Consider the following 20544-nt stretch of genomic DNA (forward strand, 5'->3'; position numbering starts at 1 on the left):
TTCTTGCCCAATCCCTTCACCCCCTTGAGTTCTTAGAACCAAGACCACCTGCCTCAGTCAGTTCTGAAGGTTGCTGTGGACTATTCCCACCCTCTCTTCTCCCCTATATTTCTGCCTTCAGCCTTTTTAGCATCCAGCCAAGTTCTTATTTGCCTCAGAGTGTTTGCAAAGGCTGTTCATTTGTCCAGAATGTTATCTCCTCTGGCCCTTCCCTGGAAACTTAGACCCCTCCTTAGAGGCCCTGCTCAAATGTCTACCCTGGGCCATCTGATATAGGCCTTCTGTGACTCCTGACCAAAGGATGGTCACTCTAAAGGTCCAGAGCCCTTCCATGACAACTTTAAAGCTCCCCTACACACCCTTAGGTCTGTCACACAGGGTGGCAACTGATGCCAGAAGCCCCCAGTTCTCTCAGGGAGGGGAGCATGAGCAGGAAGACATGGGAGCCAGCCCTGCCAGAGTCCACCCTTTGTGCCTTCAGGGTTTCAACCTCCCTGCTGTTGAAGGGCAGCTCTGCTAACGAGGCGTCTTTCTGTACACTCAGGCCAGGCTCATGTCTGAGCTAATTAATTTCCAGGTTCCACATGAATGCAAGCACTGAAATTAGCACCCGCAAAGAAGCCTGTCCTAACCCCTCCTCTATGTGTAAGAGTACTGGAAGCCCAGAGGCCCTTACAGCTCCAGGGCACAGTTAGCTCTCCATCCCTGACTGGCCAGTCAGTTTCCCATAGTGTTCAGGGGAGCAGAGAAGGTGCAGCATGAGTTCTCCCACTCCAAACCCAGATCCAGATCAGAGGTCCTGGGAAACGGCGGGCGGGGGGGGGGGGGGGTGGGGGGGGAAGGAGCAGGGGAAGGGGAGGATGAGGGCTTGCCTCCGACCATCTCTGTCTTCTGTTTTCCTCCTTTGACTATGGGCTTCCTGGGGCAGGGGCCGTATCGATCTCGTTCCTGGTTCCTAGTGACACTCTAAATGGTCTTGTTTACCAGTTATCTCCCTGAGTGAGTGGAAAATGCTGCAAAAGGTGGACAAAGCCTGCGGTCCTAACTTCCTCCCCAATGGGCATCTACTCCTCATCCTGTGAGGCTGTCGAGCTGAATTCCCATGAGGCCTGGACTGGACCCCAACACATAGTCCCCTTTCTGGTTCCAGTACTGCAATTGACTCTCTGCAGAATGAAATGGATTGAAACCCTCAGGGCTGGATAAATCCAGGCCCTCTGAATCCTAAATCAGTTCACTTTCTGAGAAACCATCCATAATCCTCCCCATCTGTTATGCAGCATCTGACAGGGCAAGAGAGGCGCCTCCATTGCATGTCCGGGCACCACTGCACATGCATGCATGTACCCCCTGTAAGCAGCCAATACGGACCACTAGCAACCTCACCTGTGGTGCTGCTAGCCCGTGGCTGCCTGTCTAGGCAGACATTCTCAGCTCTCAGGGCTGGGGGAGACTGTAAGGACAAGCTGGGTCTGACTGGCGGGAGCTGCTCCGGCCTCACCTCCCATTTCTAGGCACAGAGGCCTTGTGGGGGAGGGTCAGTTAACTAAAGGAAGAAAGGCACAGGCAGAAACTCTCCACGCTTAGGGTCCAGAGTGCACGAAACTTAGCATCCAGGCTTGCCCATTCTAGATCGTTCCATTACTTAAAGATTGTAGGGGCCAAAACACACTGGCCTTCCCCATTCTAATTTCCTTCCTGAAAGGTGGGCCAGAGGACTGGGTGGTTCAACAGCACCTTAGTGGATGGGGCATTTGGGTATGAACGACATGGATAGCCACCTCTGTGAGAAGTGCGAATGGCGAACACTGGCATCCTGACACAGGGATGCTGTTCTGGTGGGCATCCGAGCCTCTTCAGCATCTAGACCCTTTGCTGCAACCACATACCTTCTAGGGCAGCGACAGGCAATGGTTCCTACTTGTAAATGGGCCCCATTCATGCCTCCTTGGCAGCGACCCCTTGAAACATCGGTCCCAGATCCTACGCACGGCGCGTGCCAAGCTGGCTGAGCACAAGTGGCCTGCGGTGAGAACCCAGCTCCCTGCACACAATGGCTCTCTTGTCTGCGGTTCAACAGTTGACTGAGAAATTCTCCCAACAAGCAGAGGCTGCCTCCACACCCACCCTCCCCAGAAAGTGTTTGGTTTTGTCTTAAGCTCTACAAATTCTGGACCAAGGTATTTTGGGTTCCCCCTGCACACGAATGACAAAGACACACGGTATGCTCTAGGAAAGGCTTTGAGATTTGCAGGCTTCTGGAAGCTCCCGCCCATCCTGATGCAGGATGCACAGCGTCCCCTGTTCCTCCCACAGGTCACAGAGGTATCAGCTGCTCTTGTTCTCCTGATTAGGTTCTGCCAGGCAAATGCAGCAGGCAAGAGCCTGGGGGAGGGGGGCTCCTCCCTCTCACTGCCAGGCAGGTGCCACACAGCACTTTCACGCAGTCTCTTTGAAGTCAGTCCAGCAGACCACAAAAGCTGTGATGCTTTCAAGCCTCCCTTCCCTCATGTCAGTTTTTGAGAATGCTTACCCCGGCTTTGATTGCTGGGAGGCCTGGACTGAGGTAGGAATTTCTCTGCGTTCCCAGTCAGTGGGTAGACAGACAGGGGGATGGATAGCTAGCCCGGCTTCTCTCCTCCTAACTCTAAACACGTATGATCTATTTCATACATAGGTGACCCCTATTCTCCTTGCTCCCTCCCACTAACTATGTAAGAATAATTTTCATGGAGAGGCATTGCTCTACTCCACCAATGGCTCCTTTCCGAGTCCAATGCCTTTGCAGCCTGTTCTGCATGGTGCTACCAACCAAGAAGTCTGAGATGAGAGGACAGCACATGTGGTCACCCTCATTCCCAACACTAGCTGCCACTGCATTCCTCAGATGGACCCACACAAGGCTTTAGACCCCTCTGTGTCCCCTTTATGTCACCTGCATGAGGGCCACAGGGCCTTTGCCTGCTCAGACAAGGAAGGCAAGTCAGACACTTACAGAGCTCTGGACTTGACTCACTCAGAGCAAGCCTTTCCATGTGGAGACTGACCAAAGTCTTTTGTCTTTTTTCAGAATTAGAAAGTGCTAGGGAAAAGATAAAAACCCAAAATGTACCTTTTTGTCTACTTTTAAGTGTATAGTTCAGTTGTGCACCCACAGTGCACACTTGCCACCGTTGCCCATCCTCAGAACACCTTCAGCTGAAGTGCTACACAATAATAGTCTCTGTCCCCCTTCGCCCCAGCCACCTTCCTGCTTTCTGTCTCTGTGGTTTCCTCTAGGGACCTGTCATAACTAGGAATATACAGTATTGTCCTTTGTGGCTTGCTAATTTCACTCGGCATAGTGTTCTCAGGCTCATTCATGTCGTGGCATGTGTCAGAATCCCCAGCCTTTTCTAGACTGAGTAGAATTCTACTGTGGGGGTGAAGCACCTCCTTTTTGTCCATATCTTCCTCAGGGAGCACTTGGATTCTTTTCGCCTTTTGACTTTTGTCTGTTTAGGACATGGATGTCGAGAAAGCTCTCCAAAATCCTGTTTCCATTTTGGGAAGGTGTGCCATGGTTTGAATGAAAAACTTCCCATCTACTATGAACTTGGTCCACACAGGTGGTACTATTCTGGATGGTGGTGTCAACCTTGGGAGGTGGGATGGAACTGCAGGAACAAAGGCACCGGGGGTATGTCTTGAAGGGTGTCATGTCCCTGGCCACTCAGTATCTCCCTCTGCATCCTATTCCCCATGACCTGAGCAGCTTTGTTCTGCCTCATGTGTCACTGCGACCCTCCTCCTCACCATGCATAGGCCACTAACAGCAAGCCAAGTGACAATGGAACTTTGGGCCAATGTAATGTCTTCCTCTCCCATGTTGTTTTCTTAGGCAATTGTTCACAGAGATGGAAAGCTGGTTAAAATAAGATACAGACCTAGAAGCAGAGCTGCTGGCAAATCTATGTGAGTTTCGGCAAAGGATTGCGGACAATGTGACTGGGGTTTTAATGAGGATTGTGTTGGATCTATTGATCGCTTTTGGTAACAAGGTCATTTTTTTCACAATATCAATTCTGCCAACCAATAAACAAGGGAGTTTGTGCCATCTTCTAGAGTCATCTTTGGTTTCCATCTTTGGCATCCTGACGGTTCCACTGGAGAGAATTTCAACCTCTTTTGTTAGATTTATTGATTTGTTTCAGGAATAAAACCCCTAAAATGTATACAGAAGCACAACAGACTCCAAGTGGCCAAGGGGGTCTTCAGCAGGAAGAGCAATGCTGGAGGCACCACCACACTTGGCCTCAAATCACATTGCAAGCCATAGGAACAAAACCAGCATGGTGCTGGCGCAAATCGGCAGGTGGGCAATGGAAAAGAAGGGACCCCAAAATAAGCCGATCATAGCTAGAGCCACCTAAGTCTTTTTTTTTCTCATGGTTTATTTTTTTTTTATATTTAAAAATTTCCATCTCCTTCCCTCCTCCTACCCCCTCCCTCCGCTCCTCCTCCCCCTTCCCTCCCCTCCTTCTCCCCCTTCCCTCCCCTTCCCTCCACCCATACCTCCCCACCCTCCCTCTCAAGGCCAAGGAGCCATCAGGGTTCCCCGCTCTATGCTAAGTCCAAGGTCCTCCCAACTCGCCCCAGGTCCAGGAAGGTGATCGACCAAGCTGAGAAGGCTCCCACAAAGCCCGTCCATGCAGAAGAATCAGAGCCCAGCGCCAATGTCCTTTGCTTCTCAGTCAGCCCCCGCTGTTGGCCACATTCAGAGAGACGGATTTGGTCGCATGATCCATCAGTCCCATTCCAACTGGAGTTGGTGATCTCCCTTTAGTTCTGTCCCACCGTATCCATGAGTGAACGCACCCCTCTCGTTCCTGACTTTCTCCCTCATGTTCTCGCTCCTTCTGCTCCTCATCAGGACCTTGGGAGCTCAGTCCAGTGCTCCAATGTGAGGCTCAGTCACCTTCCCCATCTGTCGCCAGCTGGAGGTTCCCTCACGGTCCTGACTTTCTTTCTCATGTTCTCCCTCCTTCTGCTCCTCATCAGGAACTTGGGAGCTCAGTCCGGTGCTCCAATGTGGGGCTCTGTCATTTTCTTCATCTATCGTCAGGTGGAGGTTCTAAGTCTTAATAAAAGTCAAAATCAGTTTGGAGAAAAGACAGATTTTTCAACACATTGTGAGAAAACTGGATGTCTGTGTATAGAAGGCTCAAATCACAGCTCTCACCTTAAACAAAAAGCAGTTCAAAACAGACCAAAGAACTTAACATAAGATCTAAAACTCTGTAAATACTAGAGAAAACACTTCAGGAACTAGGCAGAAGCAAGATTCTGAAGGGGACTTTAATGACACAAGGCGGAAAAAAACAAGAATTGATTATAAACAGGATTGCATGAAATTAAAAGGCTCTGAAGAGGAAAGAAGACCTTCAGCAAAGGGGGGCGCGGGGAGAGTGGGGGGACTCTTTGCCAGCCATACTTCAGAAGGGCGATTAACATCTAGGATGTATTTCAAAACTGGAGAAATTAAATACCAGAAACTAAATCATTTAATCAATACATGAGTTGAAGAGCTGAGTAGATATTTTTTTAAAAGAGGAAATACAAAAGGCCAATACGTACTTGAAAAGCATCCCATATAATTAGCTATCAGGGAAATGAAAATTAAAACTCTTTTTTAAAAGGAGTCCCTCACCCATCACAATGGCTGTCATTAAGAAAACAAATGACAAGTGCCGTCAAGAGTGTGAGGGAAGAGGAGCACGTATTCACTACACTCCTGCTAGGAAGTAAACTTGTGCAGCCACCATGGAAACGAGAAAAAGAAAGAAAAAAAATTCACCATATGACCCAGCTATCCCAAGTCCTGAGAACACAGCAGAGGAATCTAAGTCAGTGTACTACAGGGTCACTTGAATGTACATGTTTATTGCTGTACTATCGCTACTGCAGCCAGGAAATGAAACTAGCCTAGTCATCCATCAACAGACAAATGGATAAGGAATATGTGGTGCATATACACAACGGAATTTTATTCAGCTGTAAAGAAGATAGATTCGTGACATTTGCAGGAAAACAGATGGGAGTGCAAAGACAGACAGACAAATTCTGTGTAGTTTTCCTCACTTGTGGAACTGCATGGGTGTGTCTTAGTTATTGCTCTATCACTGGGAGGTGACACCATGACCAAGACAACTCATAAATAAAGCATTTAATTGAGGGTTTGCGTACAACATCAGAGGCTGAGTCCGTGGCCATCACGATAAGGAACAAGGCAGCAGGCAGGCAGGGATGGTGCTGGAGCAGTAGCTGAGAGCTCACAGCTGATCTACAAACTTCAGGTAGAACAAAAGGTGAGACTGGCTCTTGTGTGGGCTTTTGAAATCACCAAGACCCACCCTCTTCCGGTGACACACCTCTTCCGGCAAGCCCGCCTCCTAATCCTCCCCACACAGAAGACTTCACAGGAAACCCACGGTTCCTTGTATAAAACCTTATAACTTTAGTATAAATTCTAAAAACATTGGCAAAAAAATTTGGTTTACGAGACCTCTTAGAGAGGTCCTTGATGAGTTCACGGTGCTTTGATAGTAGATGCTGTCCTCATAAAAAAAAAAAAGCCACAGATCTGAAAATTGTTCTCTGTGGGTTCCTGTGTTAATGTCCAGTCCCTGCAATGGTGGGTCTTGGTGTCAACTTTACTAGTTTAAGAGATGTCTATGGCTGGTAAAGGGCCCCCTCTGTGTGCCTGTGAGGATCTTCCTGAGAAGAGTGGCATACAGGATGGTGGCTGAAGGAGAGAAGCCTGTCATCAATGCGATGATGGCACTGTCCAAGGGGCTAGAGGCCCGTGGGAGGAAGTTAGAAGGAGGCCATGTGCACCACACTCAATTTTCTTTTTTTTTTTTTTACATTCCATATTTTCTTTATTTATTCATCTATTGGTGGGCATCTAGTTTGGTACCCTGTCATGTGACTAAGCGCAACAATAAACATGGATGTGTGGTGTCCTTAGATTCCTTTCCATATGTACTCAGAAGTGGTATAGCTGGATCATTTGGAGGCTTTATTTTATGTTTTTAGTGTTTTGAGAAACCTCTAAACCAATTTCCATAGTTTCTACACTGGTGTATATCTTTTTTTTTTTCCTCATGGTTTATTTTTTTTATATTTAAAAATTTCCATCTCCTTCCCTCCTCCTCCCCCTCCCTCCCCTCCTCCTCCCCCTTCCCTCCCCTCCTTCTCCCCCTTCCCTCCCCTCCCCTCCACCCATACCTCCCCTCCCTCCCTCTCAAGGCCAAGGAGCCATCAGGGTTCCCCGCTCTATGCTAAGACCAGGGTCCTCCCAACCCCCTCCTGGTCCAGGAGGGTGATCGACCAAGCTGAGAAGGCTCCCACAGAGCCCGTCCATGCAGAAGAATCAGAGCCCAGAGCCATTGTCCTTTGCTTCTCAGTCAGCCCCCGCTGTTGGCCACATTCAGAGAGACGGGTTTGGTCGCATGATCCATCAGTCCCATTCCAACTGGAGTTGGTGATCTCCCATTAGTTCTGTCCCACCGTCTCCATGAGTGAACGCACCCCTCTCGTTCCTGACTTTCTCCCTCATGTTCTCGCTCCTTCTGCTCCTCATCAGGACCTTGGGAGCTCAGTCCAGTGCTCCAATGTGGGGCTCAGTCACCTTCCCCATCTGTCGCCAGCTGGAGGTTCCCTCACGGTCCTGACTTTCTTTCTCATGTTCTCTCTCCTTCTGCTCCTCATCAGGACCTTGGGAGCTAAGTCCGGTGCTCCAATGTGGGGCTCTGTCATTTTCTTCATCTATCGTCAGGTGGAGGTTCTATGGTGATATGCAAGAAATTCATCATTATGGCTATAGGAACTGGCCTTTTCAGGCTCCCTCTCCTCAGCTGCCCAAGGAACTAACTGGGGGCATCTCCCTGGAAACCTGGGAACCCCTCTAGGGTCAAGTCTCTTGACAACCCTCAGGTAGCTCTTTAAATTAGGATATATGCTTCCCTGCTCCCATATCCACCCTTCCCATATCCACACACACACACACGCTTTACAAGTGAATATGGCATATAAATCATCAAGACCGGACTTCATTAGGACCAAGGGATTAAGTCATCACCAGTGCCAGGTACTCTTTAAAAGTGTTAATGGTGATGGAGACAGGAGGATGGCTGAATGGAAGCCAAATGTTAAAAAAAAAGATTTTATATTTCTGACATGACAAGTCAAAAACAGTTTGTGCCAGAACTAGATGTTGAAAACGGGCTCATGGATTTAGCTCCCTGGCTGACTCAAGCTCTCATTTAAATGGGTAAGACCTTTGTCTTCAAGGGAAAATCCATCTCCACACAGTGTTTCAAAACACAATGTTTCCAAATGAAACAAATTATGGTGAACTCAAATTAAAGCAAAAAATTTTAATCATTTCAACAACCTGACTAAACACAGCCCTGCAGAGAGCAAACATTATATAGACTTGGTTTTCTATTTGAAATAGGAATTTGAAAGCAGACTCAAAGACTTCTATGAAAATAATATTTTGGTATGTTCGTGACTCCACTTCCAGCCAGCAGCAATTATAACTACAAATTCCACATGGTATATGCATAAGGATGAAACCAGACATGCAATGTGAAGACAGCTTTGATCTTATCTCTTCACAGTTACATCTCTCTGGTGTTGCTGCTTTCTGGGGGCACCTGCATTGTGGACCACTGTTTTTAAGAACAAAGCACACAAAAATTAAAATTAGAACCTAAATATTGGACAAGCCAAGAAGAGTTAGAGGGATGTATGTGAACTAGCAAAATGGAAGCAGGCTTCCTAAGATGGCTCTTTTCCCCAGAAGACACCACGAGAGAAGGTGGGTATGGTGAGTAGATCAATAGACCAATGGGGGAGGGGAAGCACTTAAGGGTCCTATGAAATAGCTGAGCCAGGCATTATTAGACTTTCAGTCTCAGCTTCTCCCATACCGGAGAGATAAAGCTACTAACATCTCCCTCCTTTACCCGGTCTTCTGTCTTTTCTGATCTTTCAATTCTTTATTGGTGCCTAGAAACAAATTTGGCAATCCCCTGAACAACCACTATTACTACCATTAAAACAAGCACAATGAGATCTCACTGACAGATGAAACTACTTCCATTGTATTTGAGAAAGAATGTCAAAATCCCGCTCTTTCATGATGCCCTCTTTTTACTTTTATATTTCAAAACATAAAAAAATCAATGAAATTTTATTACTTAGACATGTTCTTTATCTTCACTAGTGATCAAACTTGAGACCTACTGGGCAATTTTAAAAGGATTTCCTAATGGGGCATGGCTTAATTAGGACAATAATGTGGAATACTTGTTTTTTGTCTGTGGTGGTGGTGGTGGAGGTGATGGAGGTGGTGGTGATAGTGGTGGTGGTGGAGGAGGTGGTGGTGGAGGAGGTGGTGGTGGAGGTGGGTGGTGGTGGTGGTGGAGGTGGTGGTGGTGGTGGTGGTGGAGGTGGTGGTGGTGGAGGAGGTGGTGGGTGGAGGTGGTGGTGGTGGAGGAGGTGGTGGGGAGGTGGTGGTGGTGGGAGGTGGTGGTGGAGGTGGAGGTGGAGGTGGTGGTGGTGGTGGAGGTGGTGGTGGTGGTGGTGGAGGTGGTGGTGGTGGTGGAGGTGGTGGTGGTGGTGGAGGAGGTGGTGGTGGTGGTGGTGGTGGTAGTGGTGGAGGTGGTGGTGGTGGTAGAGATTTGTTGGTGGTGGTGGAGGTGGTGGTGGAGGTGGTGATGGAGGAGGTGGTGTTGGTGATGAGACTGAAAATCCTATTTAGATTTTCTCCACTCCTCCTTCATTAGTTTTTGTTTTTGAGACAAGGTCTTACTTATAGCCACAGATGTCCTGGAACTCCATCTGTAAACCAGGCTGCCCTCAAACTCACAGAGATCCACCTGCCACTGCCTCCAGAATGCTGGAATTAAAGGCGTGCACCACCACACTTGGTTTCTTGTTAGCTCTTTTTAGTGTCTGTACATGTAATATGTGGCCCAAGACACTTCCTCACCATTTAATGAGGCCTAGAGAAAGTTAGACACACAAGGTCTAAAACAAAGAGGCTGAATAAATAGATGGTTTATCATCTTCTCTTTATATATATATAAAACATCGTACAACCCGCAGCCACATCAGGCTAACATGGTGGGGTTAGCTCTTAGCCCTGGGAGCTGCAGGGATGCTGGTGGAATAAGCTCCCATTCCCTTTCTTACCTACTGAGTTGGGAGAACCCCCACTGTGCCTTGCCTCACTTCTGTGTCATGCATCCAAGGTGTCTCCAAGCCTGCTCTGTGAGCTGGGCTGATACTGAACCTCCTCGGCATTGGGCAGAGCTGCCTCTGCATCCCAGATGACAAAGCATGCCCAGCCTAGACCCTGACTACTGCAGATTAAACACAGTGGGGGAGAGCATGAAATTTCCTCCAAGAGATTCTCCAAGATGTTCTTTTTGAGACATCAGTCCATGAATTGAAGGAAACTGAGTCAGGCCCTTCCTAAGACATGACCCTGAGGGCCCTTCCACCTTCTCAGGGTCTGCCCTAGGGTCGGCACTTGTGATTTCCCCTCTGCAATGGCTTGACAGACTCACACCCGTGGGCTGATAAAGGTCCCTCCGAACCAGAGACTGGTCTCCACTGTGGTGAGCAGAGTGGGGCTCTGTTCTGTCCTTCCCACAGAGAAGAGCTCCCAGCACAAGAGGTCCAGATAGTGCAGCTAAAGAAGGGAGCCTGCAGACATGCCCAGGCATGGAGACAGCCATTCATTTTCTCTCTCCACAAAGATCCTCCAGTGTTTGGAGTTCGCCATGCTTTCACAGCTGGAAAAGAGGCAATTTCCTACCAAGAGCCACACCCATACATTCATTCCCACGGACATACATTCCCATGGGAGCACAGGCAAGGTCAGGGGGCACCTCACATCTAGGAGGGTACACAGAAGTCACAGACACCTTCCACCCCTCATGATAAGACCCAGCATCTTAGACACCCATTCACTCAGAGCCCAAAGGCCTCAAAATGTCCACCTGAGGGGTCACAGAGGTTTGAGAGAGATGTCATTCTGTTCTCTGAGAATGGCCACAGCTTAATGAGGCTCCATTGTCAACCCAAGCCCTGATGTCTCCCAGTACTCTACCCCTGTCCTATCCATGTACCATGTTTATACTCCCAGGTGCTGCCTGACATCCAGAAACCCACAGGATGGACGCATTCTCTGGAGAGAGTCCAGGCGTGTCTCCCACCCTCTCCAGCCTATCTGGTAAACCCTTTTCAGGCTCTGGGCACAGGTGAGAGTAGGGAACACAGGCCCAGCCTCACCAGGAACTTCAGATACAAGGTCAGGAAGAACGATGACAGGACGTGGGCTGAGTCACAGCAGAAGTGGCACACATCCACTAGGAGTGAGCCACCCTTCCAGTGCTCAGCAGCTCGAAGAGCAGGCTCCGAGACAAAGGCAAGAGCAGCCACCAGAGCAAGATGTCCACAGGGGAGCCATGAGTCTTGTCTCTTCCAAACAGATGGGGTACCATAAACCTGTGGGGGTCCTATGGACAGGGTCTTTGTAGAATCAGAACATCGAGGCCTGGGGAGGGGGTCTATCTAAGATGGAGGGGAGGAGAGAAAGAAACAGTCTGCCTGGCTAGGGAGAAGAGGCTTTCAGAGGACAGGGTGCACCACCCTGTTCCTCACACCACTTCTGGGACCTCCAAGCAGCCTTCATCCTTATAGAAGGTCACCCAGCTTCCCATTCTTAACCCTTGTAGCTGGTCCCCAAGTCCTGGACACCCTGACTCTTGCCATCCACAACTATGTCCAGCCTAATTTTTCCCTCTCTTGCCTGGTACTAGCCTCTGGTCACTCTCGGTTCCATTGCCATACTACAGCGTGATTCTAGATCAGTAGTTCTCAACCTGTGGGTTACGACCCTGTGAGGTTAGAATGACCTTTCCATAGGGGTCACCTAAGAGCATCTGCATATCAGATATTTACATCACAATGTATAGCAACAGCAAAAATTACAGCTATGAAGAAGCAATGTAAATACACTATGGTTGGAGATCACCACCACATGATGGGTGCAGCATTAGGAAGTTTAAGAAGCGCTACTCTAGATTGATGATTCTAAGCTCCAGGTTCCACTGAGCCCCAGTTCTTTTCCAAAGACACTGGACTGCTTTTATAACTAGCCAGCTAGCCCGTGTCCCCAGTGAGGCGCCACATCAGTCCACAGTATCACTGTGTTTTTTCCATCCTCAACTCAACCTCATGCAGGCATTGCTCGAAGAAACCCTTCCTTCCACAGGCAGTCACATCTCCAGGCTTCTGCACACCGTTTCTTCTGCTCACGGGCCTCCCTCCACCTTTACCTTCTAGATTAGCCCATGTGGCCCTGCTCAAATGTCAAAAGCTTTTCTGTCCTCCACCTGCCTCTCTCTGACTACCTCCTGCACCCTTGTGGGTGGGTTTTTCCACACAGACCACGCCTCCTCTACACTTTGACCTGTGGGCATCTTTGAACCAGAGACACCCAGACCCATCCCATCCTGCTCTGCCCCTAGTCCTTGATCCCCTTTGCAGGGGACAGCAGTGAGGAGCCTCTCAGTAACTATTAAGTGGAGGAATTACCGAACAGGTTCTAATGGAGAGCTAAAGCCGTACTGCCCTCTGGGGCCTGACCCACTTTCCCAGCCTACACCAGCTGCTGGGGAGCGGCTGCCCCTCTCAGAGCAGCCTGCTTCTTGGTAAGCCTTTGATTGAGTGGCTCAGCCTGGTGCAGGACTCAGGTAAGGATGATATGGAGGAGTTCCAGTGCCCGCTAAATAAAGTGCTGGATGGGTAAGTCTTTCCATCCTATGTACCAAACCCTTCACATCCAATCCCATTGCAGCACACACTTGTAGTCATGGTGAGCTAGTTCGTGAGTCATCACACTATACAAAAGGAATAGTAATATTAATTATTATGTTGTTATTATTATTATTAATATAGAATAAATATTTGGGGCTTTGTGGCTCAAAATCTCCTCTGTTTGCAATGAACCAAGGCAGCCTTAGATGAGACGCACAGGCAAGGGCAACAGCATGGAAATATGCATGGGTGTGACTGGCTCCCCCTGGACATGTGCTGTAGACCCCCACCAAAAAATACAGACTATTGCAATTGCTCTTGGTTGCCCACCAGGACTTGATGGTGAGACCCTGTTGTTGGAAACATCATGTGCACTGGGGGCACAGGAAATGGAGACATCAAGTTAACACTAACGAGAAAACCTCCTCTGCGCTCACTGGCTCCCATATTACCAGAAGGTGCTGTGTAGGCCACCGGGGAAGAAAAGTCATCAACAGTCTTGTCCAACTCTGAACCTGCGAAACCACAATAATGGCGAACATGGCAACATATGTCCATCCATTGATGAAAAATAGTGGTACAAGTGTTATGGGAGTAGCGAAGCACTCTCTGAATTAAGGTCCACTCCACACACACCATGTACTATAAATCTGGTCAAGAATGCATGGCTGAGAAGCTCACAGGACCCAAGGGTGAACCCATTACTATTATCCTGCTAAATGGACATAGTAGCCAACTGCCCTCTAAATCTGTGTCTCTCTACACATAGTGCTGTTCTCAGATCTCACCAGAGACATCTGTACAGCGATGGCAGTAATTCAGAAACTCATAGCCAAAGTGAAGAGAATAGCTGTCGGTGGAGTGCTCACCCACAAATAGGACATCTGTTTCACTCCCCTCCCCAAGACCCGGAGACCATCATGGAAGACACAGTGGAAAGATTGCAAGAGCCAGAGGTTAGGAACGGCCTGAGACGAGGCCTTCGTGATATGACAGAATCACTGAATCCATGAATTCATGACAACTGGGGTCACCTCAGAAAACCAAGCCAGCCAACATTCTAGCATAAAGGGGGAAGTGATTTATGAGACCCCAACCCTAACTGAGGAGCTATGGACAGTTTATGGCTTCTGGGAGAGGGAGAGTCAGTTTTCTTCAACAATGTGACCCCTGGCTAATCAGTCACACTCCAGAGAGTGGCCCCACACCCATGAGTACATGGTTAGCACAGACTGTGCTCCATGAGCCATACATTGTTAACAAACAGAACTCAAAGTTAGGAGGGGTTGGAGGAGGAGAGTGGATCTAGGAAGAGTTAGGAAGAAGAGTGGGGAGAGTATATGACCAAAATCTATCATATGAAAATCTCTGAATAGTAATAAAAAATATGGTATGTTTTCTGAAAGAAATATTTCTCCTTTCCTCCCCCTTTAACCCATGGCCCTTTTCTACTCTCCTCACTTCAAATCATGTGCTCCAATCTCAACATATAGGCACTTAATCTCAGCACTTGGACTAGTTATGTGTCTGATTTAACTGCTGACCAGTGCCGAGAGAGGCTTCTCTGGCCAAGGTTGAAGACAATACTAATGGATGTATAAACAAATATTTGGAAGGCAGTTTGACAACACACCCACTTTGCAAGATGATAGTAGTAGGTTCCCTTGGGGCCTTTGACCTCCCGAGCCATGGTCTTTTGACTGGGTTTACAGTACCAGGCATGAATTCGCTTCTGTTGAGCAGGCCCCGAATCCAGTCATAAAGTGATTGGTTACCCCTGCAACTTGCACACCATTCTTGCACCAATGAGCAATTCTTGCCTAGAAGATCAATACTATAGTGTGCAGGGTTTCCCTCTGGGTAATAGTGTTGATCACTTTTCACCCGCAATACATTTCCTTTTCTTTCTAGCTGAATAAAATCTCACTGTGCATATGTACCATGTTTTCACCACCCATTCATATGCCCATGGACATGAGGGCGTTTCCATTTCCTAACTGTTGTGAACAGAGCAACATGGTGTTGAACATGAGTGCACATGTGTCTCTGTGGTAGGAATAGAACCCTTCAAATAAATGTTCAGGGGTGGTACAGCTGAATCATACGGTAGTTTTATTTCTAGACTTTTGAGAAACCTCCACCCTGATTTCCATAATGGCTACACCAGTTTGTACTCCCACCAACAGCAAAGAAGGGTTCCTTTGCTTGTCCCCACCCCCATGCCAGCACTAACCATCATTTGTTTTCCTGATCTTAGCCACTCTGACTGGGGTGAGATGAAACATCAAAGCAGTTTTCATTTGCATTTCCCTTATGACTAAGGATGGTGAACACTTTTATAAATATTTCCTAGCCATTTGGATTTCCTCTTCTGAGAACTCTCTGTTCAGTTCCGTAGCTCATTTTAATTGGGTTGCTTGCCTTCTTGCTGTTTAGGGTTTCTTATTTTCAGTTCTTTGTGCATTCTGCTGGATGTATAGCTGGCGAAGAGGCTCCAGTTCTGTCTCCACTCTATCACTGTTTCTTTGGCTGTACAGAAACTTTTTAATGTCATGAGTCCCATTTGTCCGTTATTGATTTTGTTCTCTGAGCTACTGAAATCCTCTTCAGAATGCCCTTCACCTGTGCGTATATATGTTGAAGAATACTTTGTATTTTCTCTTGTATCAGATTTCAGGGCATCAGGTCTTAGGTTGTAGTCCTTGACACACTTGGAGTTTGGTTGGTACAGAGTGAGAGGCAAGGATCTAGTTTCACTCTTCTGCCCATAGCTATCCAGTTTTCCCAGCATCGTTTATTGAAGATGCATCTTCCCTCCAGTGCAGCACCGCTCCATGAGCATGTGGTCCTAGGTTGTATGAGAGAGCTAGCTGAGCATGGGCCGCCCATCTTCCAGCCAGCATCTCCGTGGATCCTCGTGTACTTTAGCTATAAAGGGAGTTCCGTGTGGCCTGGAAAGCAGGCCTGCCTCCATTTCCCTGCTTGAGCTCTTGCCGAGGTGTCCCCTCAATGGCGCGCTGGAAAACTGTAAAGTGCAAGCTGGAATAGAGTTTCCTCTTCCCTAAATTGCTTTTGGTCATGGTTTTTGTCACAACAACGAAGTGGCACTGAAACAGTTACCCACGAGGACTTGATAGTGAGACTGACGACTCCACGTACCTGGGCCACGGAACGTGGAAAAGTCAGGCTCGTCCTGATATAGCTTTCCCAGAACTGCCAAGGCTCTTGTAGGCTTCTGGGGGAGCTATAACAAGACCACCTCGACCAATTGAAGACCCACTCCACAGAATGGCATTCATACATGGTGCTGCAAACTAGGCCAAGAGTCCATGGCTTGGGACGTCATAGAACATACTACTATTATTTCCATCAATGGACCCTAAATGAGACATCTGTATCACATCCCCTCCCTAAGGCTCGTAGGATGTTGTGGAAGGGAGAATGGAAAGATGGGAAGAGCCAGAGGTCAGAGAGGACAGGAGTTAGACGGTGTCTTCTGGACATGACAGGGCTGTCACACTCACGAGCTCACAGCAACTCTGGCGGCCTGCACAAGACCTAAATGAGTTCAACCCAGTCACTACTCTTTCGTGGCTGAGAGAGGCTCACAAACCAACCCCTAGCCAAGGAGCAATTGGAAGTTGATGACAACTGATGGAGGAAGAGTTAGATTTCCTTTAAGGGTGTAGCCCTGGCAGGTAGGCCCATACTCCAATGCACGGCCTCATACCCATGTACATATAGGCCACATTATTTGAAGTCAGGGGGCTAAAAGAGGACAGGAAGTTGGGACAGTGGTGTGGAGGGGTGACTTGGGAGAGCTGGAGGGGGGCAGTGAGAGCCGATCTGGTCAAAACAGATTGTACACATGTGCAAAACTCTCAAAAGCATAACCAAAAAGTATTTTTAAAGAAATAACCCCATTTTTCCCAGGGCGTGTTATACCTGCCCAGATGGGACCTCAAGCTCCCAGCTCTCAGCTCAGAGACTCTCTACAACCCTGCCCAGGGGATTCTGGATGTGCCAGGGCCTGGGCATGGTGGGAGAGACGTGCTTACAAGTGATTGAGCACCCACAGATTGGCCATCTGCTCTCCTGCCTGAGAGCGGCAGCCTCCAGGATGAGCATAAGGGACTGGCAGGGCAAGAACGAGGACTCATAGGACTGCTGGGCAGGCCAGGGACACGTCCTGAAATCAGAGCGGGGACAGTCGGCACTCTGCCAACGGGCAGCCCAGCGTCCGCTGTCTTCCATTTCAGAAGAGCACAGGAACAAAGCCAGCACAGCTGCGTGCTGCCACCAGGCAAGGACAATGACTGGCATTCTGTCCTGATTGTTTCCACTCTTTCCCTTTCTAAATGTAAAATCCAGAAACATGCCTAATAATATTGAAGTCCTCTGTGTGCCCTGCAGTTGGGCAAAGCCAGCCAGCATTTCCTGCCATCCACCCACTTCTGCTTAGGGGATAAAGTGACCTTCTGGAGCAACGTGTACCCAGAACTGCTCAGCGGTTCACCTCCATCAGCTTTGTGCCTCTGGAAGAGGAACTCCAGAGACGAGTTCTCTCCCTGCTGTGTGGGAAGGGGCTCTGGGCAGCCATTTGGAGGCAGAAAGCGTCTCTGTCCCAGGAAAGGCCCACGATCCACACCAGCCCTGAGCAGATTGCTTCAGGCTCCAGGTGTCCAGAGCAAGCATTCTGATTCTCCTTCTTCCATTTTTACCACTGGGGTGAGTGGCCCAGGCCCTCAGATATTGGCTTCCACGGATATCACCTGCACGTATTAATGCATCTTCAGAAGAAGGGCCACTTCTTCTGTTGCCATCAGTCTCTTCAAAGTTAAGATGCCACTTCAAATGCCTGTGTGCCCCCTTGGGCAGTCTCAGGGCCTGCACACCTTGTATGGAACCACAACTGGCAGGCACAGGGTACCTGTCACTGTCAGTCTTGGAGAAGAAACTACACATAACAATTGGGGTTCCTTTCATAAGGGGAGCATAGCGTTTTGAATGAGAAATGTCCCCTACAGTCTCCATCATTTGAATACTTGGTCCCCAGTAGGTGGCACTACTTGGGAGGCTTAGAAGGTGTGGTCTTGCTGGAAGAGGTGTGTCACTGGGGTGGACTTCAAGAGCTTAACTCCACTCCCTGTTTCTCTCCCAGGTTCATGTTTAAGCATATTTCAGCTTCCTTCTGCAGCCACCACACAGTCCCCGCCATTACAGAGGTTAAACCCTGGAACCATAAGCTAAAATTTTAGAACTCTTTCTTGTATAAGATGTCTTGTGTATGACATTTAATAATATTCAACAGAAATGTAACTAATACAGGGAGGGTGTCATGTAAACAGTGCTTCAAAATCACCAGGGTTAGCCAGGCATGGTGGCATATGCCTTAAGCACTTGGGAGGCAGAGGCAGGCGGATATCTGTGAGTTCAAGACCAGCCTGGTCTACAAAGTGAGTTCCAGGACAGTCAGAGCTACACAGAGAAACTCTGTCTCAAAACAGTGAATTAATGAATGAATGAATGAACAAATAAATGAATGAATGAATGAATTAAAAGATAGCCAGGGTTGCCCACTCCTGGGAGCAAGTACCAGTAGCTGGCAGGCGTGAGGTGGTGGGGGTCACATCCTTGTAGTCACACCCTGTGTGGCACCTCCATGTCACACTCTACTCACTGCCAACACCAAGTCCCACCCAATCAAGCTCCCAGAAGACCGTGATAGAACAGTTCTTAGAAAGACATCACCGCAGCAAGGCGTCAGATGGCCTCCTGGGCTCTCAGCCCAATGGGACCTGCTTATGAAGCACAGAAGCGGGCCTGGGAAGGGCCCATGTGTCTTCCAGTAATTTGGACTTAGAAAAAGCAGAAACACATTTAAACTGGAATAGGAAAAAGTCCAGCACCTAACAAGGTCAAATTCCTGGCACCCGATCAAAGTTACCAACCAGGCAAAGGAGAAAACAACGGCCTCTCAGAAAAGAAAACATAATAGGAGAAGTTCTGGAAGTGGCCAGATGACTAGGGGAGCCAGGGGATCGAGAACAGACAGATACCGAGAAAACAGAGGTGGCAATGAGCGTGAGGAGGAACAAAGAGAGTAGAATTTCAAAGATTCAAACTGAGCTTGTAGATAGAGCTAAAACAAAGTATTTGGGGGCCTTTGAAATGATTAACTTGGTAAAGGCATGTCTTATGTTCTATAGCTGCAAAGAGGCACTGTGATCACACAGCTCATTAAGGAAAGCATTTCATTGCGGCTGGCTTATAGAGGTTTAGTCCATTATCATCATGGCAGGGAGCGTGGCAGCAGGCAGGCAGACATGGTACTGGAGAGGTAGATGAGAGTTCTACATCTGGATCCTCAGGCAGCAGGAAGAGAGGGAGATTTGGGGCCTGGCTTGAGCAGTTGAAACTTCTGCACTCACCCCCAATGACACACTTCCTGGAACAAGGCCATACTACACCAGCAAGGCCACACTTCCTAATCCATTCATATAGTGCCACTCCCTGGTGACTAAGCATTCAAATCTATGAGCCTATGTGGGCAATTCTTAGTCAAACCACCACAAGGTGTTTGACAACCTGAGTTTGATTTCCACTTCCTGGATGGTGGAAGGAGAGAATAAACTGTCCGCTGGCCCTCCACACTGAGCTGTTGCAGGTATGTACACATGCATACATACACGCACATGTGCACACACAATAAATAAATGTAAAACAATTAAGAACGCATATGAGATGGCAGTGACTAGTTGGGACTAACTGCAGGCTACGTGTTAAAGGAGCGCTAAGCCATTATAATCATGAAGACAGTTCAAAATGAGAGAAGAAACTGACCCCAAAGTAAACAAAGTTTCATTGTGTGGGAAGATGCTTGAATGGTTTAATGAACGCACGGTTGATTCTCCTGGGTGAGGAAAGGAACCTGGAGAAACAAAGCAGTTTTTAAAAAAGAATAACATCGCTCTCTTCCTGCTCTCCATCATGTCGCCAGATCAAGGTGAAAAGGAGAACCCCATGAGGGAACTTTGCATCCGCAAGCTCTGCCTCAATATCTGTGTTGGGGAGAGCAGGGACAGACTGACCCGGGCAGCCAAGGTGCTGGAGCAGCTCACAGGCCAGACACCTGTCTTTTCCAAAGCTAGGTACACCATCAGGTCCTTCGGCATCAGGAGAAATGAAAAGACTGCTGTTCACTGTACTGTCCGTGGAGCCAAGGCAGAAGAAATTCTGGAGAAAGGCCTGAAGGTGCGGGAGTATGAGTTGCGGAAAAATAACTTCTCGGATACTGGGAACTTTGGCTTTGGGATTCAAGAACACATTGATCTGGGCATCAAATATGACCCAAGCATTGGGATCTACGGCCTGGACTTCTATGTGGTGCTGGGCAGGCCAGGTTTCAGCATCGCAGAAAAGAAGCGCAGGACAGGCTGAACTGGGGCCAAACACAGAATCAGCAAAGAGGAAGCCATGCGCTGGTTCCAGCAGAAGTATGATGGAATCATCCTTCCTGGCAAATAAATATTATCCAAAAGGCCAATAAAATTTTTCTCAGAAAAAAAGAATAACATCTAAAACTGTCCAAATTGGAAATATAGAGCACTAAGAATCCCAGTGTATACAATATAGGGAAAGGAAAGAATAAAAGAAAGAACATGA

The 20544-nt window shown here is 48.2% G+C and overlaps 1 protein-coding gene across 1 annotated transcript; it reads left to right on the top strand.

The window, feature by feature from the left end:
* Nucleotides 1-19869: 19869 nt before the first annotated feature.
* LOC119819536 (60S ribosomal protein L11-like) lies at nt 19870-20319 on the top strand. The gene has a single exon (XM_038337776.1). It carries the CDS (start codon nt 19870-19872, stop codon nt 20317-20319), a length of 450 nt encoding a protein of 149 aa, XP_038193704.1.
* Nucleotides 20320-20544: the final 225 nt, after the last annotated feature.

The sequence above is a fragment of the Arvicola amphibius genome, chromosome 7, assembly GCF_903992535.2.
Source record: "Arvicola amphibius chromosome 7, mArvAmp1.2, whole genome shotgun sequence".
Lineage (NCBI taxonomy): Eukaryota > Metazoa > Chordata > Mammalia > Rodentia > Cricetidae > Arvicola > Arvicola amphibius.